The sequence below is a fragment of the Salvelinus sp. IW2-2015 genome, linkage group LG18 (genome assembly GCF_002910315.2).
Source record: "Salvelinus sp. IW2-2015 linkage group LG18, ASM291031v2, whole genome shotgun sequence".
NCBI lineage: Eukaryota > Metazoa > Chordata > Actinopteri > Salmoniformes > Salmonidae > Salvelinus > Salvelinus sp. IW2-2015.
Window position 1 is genome coordinate 31904573 of NC_036858.1, and position 5000 is coordinate 31909572.

Sequence of the window (5000 nt, forward strand, 5' to 3'; positions counted from 1 at the left end):
ATACAACTACATCATCTGTGCGATTAGACGTCGTCTTACCATAACTACACTCATCGTGTGGCATAGACTCGCTCATGACAACTACATCAATCTGTGGCAAGACTCGTATACACAACACATCACTGTGGCCATAGACCGCTTTACACATCTACATGCATCTTGACATAGACTCGCTCAATAGCATCTGACATCTCTGTGGCATAGGACTCGCTCATACAACTACATCATCTGTGGCCAAGGGAAATATGCAAGCTTTTAGACATGCCGTATGAAGAGGTATAGGGACAAGCACCCTTATAGACACCTCCATCCACTCGATAGCCCTCATAGGACCTCACATACACTCGATGCCACCTCCATCGCATCCGGAGCGACTCCAGCCGACCTCCTATAGCGCTCCGATAGCCACTCCCATAGCATCCAGTCGCCCTCCCCATAGCCACTCCATGCCCTGCTATAGCCCCTCGCCATAGCCATCCTAGAGCACACCGTCCCATAGCCACCTCCATAGCCACCTGCGCCATAGGCCACCTCCCAAGCCACTCCCATAGCCACCCTCCCATAGCCACCTCCCATAGCACTCCCATGAGCCACTCCCATAGCACCTCGTCCCCGTCCCATCCCATAGCCACTCTCCATAGCCACCTCCCATAAGCCACCTCCCATAGCCACATCCTCAATAGCCACACCTCCCATAGGCCACTCCTATAAGCCACTCCTATAGCCACCTCCTATAGCCACCTCCTATAGCCACTCGCATAGCCACCTCCCATCCAAGCCACCTGCCCTAGCCACCTCCCATAGCCCCCCCAGCCCTCCATAGCGGCTCCCTAGCCACCTCCCATACCAGGCACCTCCAACTGGTCTACTTAACATAAGATCTTACCAATCTGCTCTCACTACACATCTCTGGTTCAAGAATTAAAGCCATTTGATGAGAAGACCATGGGCAACACGCATAAACAAACACATCTGTGACAGTCGCTGCCTGAAAGAATCAACTGGTTTGCAGGAAGACAGCTGGCCACAACAGGTTTAAAAGATGCATGTATGGTGCCAACGTCACTGGGTGGCTTTCCGTCTCTTAAATAGTATGAATGACTTTGATCGAATTAATTATTGAGTATCTCTTTCCACCACATCCATCTACAACGAGTGTGAAACGTTCAAGAAAAGCATGAAACAACAACAAAACAATGCATACCAAGTATCATAGCTGTAACCCATCAAGCCTGCCATTTGGAACCCTATTACCGAAAAATAAATACATGTATGCCAATCTCACACAGACATATTTTAGATTAGATAACTTCAATCCACCCATCAGTTAATCCAAAAAATACACACACACACAACACGTTTAAGGAATGGGTGTCTATGGCACCACAACACACGTTTAGGAATTGGGTGTCTATGGCACACACACACACGTTTAAGGAATTGGGGTGTCTATGGCACACACCACACGTTTAAGGAATTGGTGTCTTATGGCACACACACACGTTTAAGGAATTGGGTGTCGTATAGGCACACAACACGTTTAAGGAATGGGTGTCTATGGCACACACACACACGCTTTAAGGAATGGGTGTCTATGGAACACACACCGTTTAAGGAAATGGGTGTGCTATGCACACACACACGTTTAAGGAATTGGGTGTTCTATGAGCACACACACACGTTTAAGGATGGGTGTCTATGGCACAACACGTTTAAGGAATTGGGTGTCTTATCAACACACACAACGTTTAGGAATTGGGTGTCTATGGCACACACACACACAGTTTTAAGGAATTGGGTGTCTATGGCACACACACACACACGTTTAAGGAATTGGGTGTCTATAGCACACAACCTTTAGGAAATGGGTGTCTATGGCACACACACACGTTTAAGGAATTGGGTGTCTATGGCCAACCAACACCGTTTAAGGAATTGGGTGTCTATGGCCACACACACGCTTAAGGAATTGGGTGTCTATGGCACCACACCACAACACGTTTAAGGAATTGGGGTGTCTATGGCACACACACAGTTGTAAGGAATTGGCATGTCTATGGCACCACACACACCGTTTAAGGGAACTGGGGTGTCTATGCCACACACACCACGCTTAAAGACATTGGAGTGTCTATGGCACACACACTACACGTTTAAGGCGGAATTGGTTCTGTCTAATGGCACACACTACGTTGTAAGGGAATTGGGGTGTCTACTGGCACACACACGTTTAGGAAGGTGGGTTGTCGTATGGCACACACTACGTTTAAGGAATTGGTGTCTATGGGGCACACACACACACCGTTTAAGGATTGGGTTGTCTATGGAGCACACACACCACAGTGTGAGGAATTGGGTTGTCTATTACACACACCACACACACGACACACACACCACACACACACACACAACAACACACACACGCACACACACACAACACGACACACACACACACACACACACCACACACACACACACACACACACACAACACACACAACACACACACACACACACACACATCACAGCACACACACGTTTAAGGAATTTGGTCAACACAGTGGAGGCCATAAAAAAACAAACGACATTCATCAGCAAATTTGAAGGAGGCTACTTGAAGGCTACAGAGCATACGAACTCACAATAGACAGCAGACTGGGGGAGGTCATGTAACCTCTGATGACCTCTATAAACAGCGGTCTAACTGCTGGGCCTGGTGGGCCTCGGTTTCTGAAACTCTCTGTGGCAGGAAAGAAAGATCCAGAAAGTGAATACTGTAGTACTGTGACTGTCTATGCCACAGATGATGTAGTTGTATGAGCGAGTCTATGGCCCCGTTTTGGTCCTTCTTTGTTATGGTGTGACTGGTCTGCCTTGCACTGTGTTGCGGCGTCTGCGTGCCTACAACGGTGTTGTACAGTACCAACTTTGTTCTGACAATCATCTGACTGACGTGTTTGCTTCTCCTCCTGTCCGCCAGAGATCAGCCGGGTACGGAAGGACATGTACAACGACACGCTAAACGGCAGCACAGAGAAGCGGAGCAGTGAGCTCCCAGACGCAGTGGGCCCCATGGTGCAGCTCCAGGAGAAACTATTTGTGCCTGTGAAAGAGTACCCCGATGTGAGTACAATCTTTTGTCTGATTACACACACACACACACACACACACACACACACACACACACACACACACACACACACACCTTATACACATCTAGATGTGTATAAGAGACAGGTGTGTGTGTGTGTGTATTTTTGGATTAACTGATGTGGTGGATTGAAGTTATCTAATCTAAAATATGTCTGTGTGAGATTGCATACATGTATTTATTTTTCGGTAATAGGGTTCCAAATGGCAGGCTTGATAGGTTACAGCTATGATGACTTGGTATGCATTGTTTTGTTGTTGTTTTCATGCTTTTCTTGAACGTTTCACACTCGTTGTAGATGGATGATGGTGGAAAGAGATACTCAATAATTAATTCGGAATCAAAGTCATTTCATACTATTTAGAGACGAAAGCCACCCAGTGACGTTGCAACCATACATGCATTTTAAACCTGTTTGTGGCCAGCTGTCTTCCTGCAACAGTGTATTCTTTCAGGCAGACTGTCACAGATGTGTTGTTTATGCGTGTTTGCCCATGGTCTTCTCATCATAATGGCCTTTAATCTGTGACCAGAGATGTGTAGGTGAGAGCAGATGTGGTAAGATCTTATGTTAGTAGACCAGTTGGAGGTGGCTATGGGAGGTGGCTATGGGAGGTGGCTATGGGAGGTGGCTATGGGAGGTGGCTATGGGAGGTGGCTATGGGAGACATCTAGATGTGTATAAGAGACAGGGGATGTTGTGAGCGTATCAGTGTATCTATGTGAGCGAGAGATTGCCGGCACACACACACACACCACACACACACAGTGTATGATAAACGGATCTCACATACTGGGGATCAGCTGAGAAGCCTACGTAGTCTCAGTTAAAGCCCGGTAACTCACCAGCTGCTTTTCAGTAATCGGATCATCGCATGGTACAAGTTGGCGTGTGTCCCTCAGGCCTGCTAATTGAACAGAGGCATTCGCAGCTGTTGATGTTTCAGTTTGACGTTCACGCAGGACCCTATATTATCATTTATTTATTTATTATTGCTTTTATTCTGTTTATTGAACGAGCAACTGTTTAAGGTGTTGGATGTGGTGAGATGGTTAAGGGTTTGTGGATGAAAGCTTGTGCCTGTGAGAGTCATTTGTTGAGGCTATATAGGCTAATAGTTTGTGATGTTCAGGAAAGCTGAGGCTGATTGCCACCGATATATGTGGCAGATGGTGTTGAATTGGAGGGTAAATTCATCTGGGTGTATTGATTCGGCGTAGGGTTACTCAGCTTACATCTCTCTCTCTCTCTCTCTCTCTCTTCTCAGGATCACTTCCGATGTGCATCGCAAAAGTCATCATATCCTTGTCAGATTGGCACTGTTCTTAGTAGAGAAAATGTACGTTACCTTTCTTGGAATCTAAGTGTGTGTGTGTGTGTGTGTGTGTGTGTGTGTGTGTGTGTGTTGTGTGTGTGTGTGTGTGTGTGTGTGTGTGTGTGTGTGATTGTGTGATTGTGTGTGGCAGCATGTGCGTGCGTGTGGTCACAAGTGTGTCTGTGGGCCAAGCTAAAGTGTGTGTATGTCCACATATGCAGGTGGCAGCGTTGTGTGCTCAGGAGTGCAAGTAGGAGTTGCCCTTCAGGCCATAGCGAAATTGATTGAATTCAGAGGGGTTTAGAAAGCTGACAAATCACAAAATAAAAAACTGTTTAAAACGCTGTAATAACGCTGTCCATAAATCACCAGTGACAGTTTAATCATCCTCAGGACTGTGGCCTAGTCTGACCATGGACAACACTCAGGAACTGGCCAAAGAAAGTACAACCAAAATACACACACAATTCATTCACACGCGATGTATGTTCCATAAATCAAGAACATTCCTAGCATCAACAAACCGTCTGCTCC

General features: G+C 46.6%; 1 protein-coding gene across 1 annotated transcript in view; it reads left to right on the plus strand.

Annotated features, from left to right (window-relative positions):
• The window catches only part of LOC111977852 (KH domain-containing RNA-binding protein QKI-like), a 107681-nt gene that overhangs the window by 28205 nt on the left and 74476 nt on the right, over positions 1 to 5000 (plus strand). Inside the window, 1 exon segment of the mRNA XM_024007591.2 lies at positions 2980 to 3122. Within this exon segment, the coding sequence (XP_023863359.1) occupies positions 2980 to 3122 (143 nt within the window).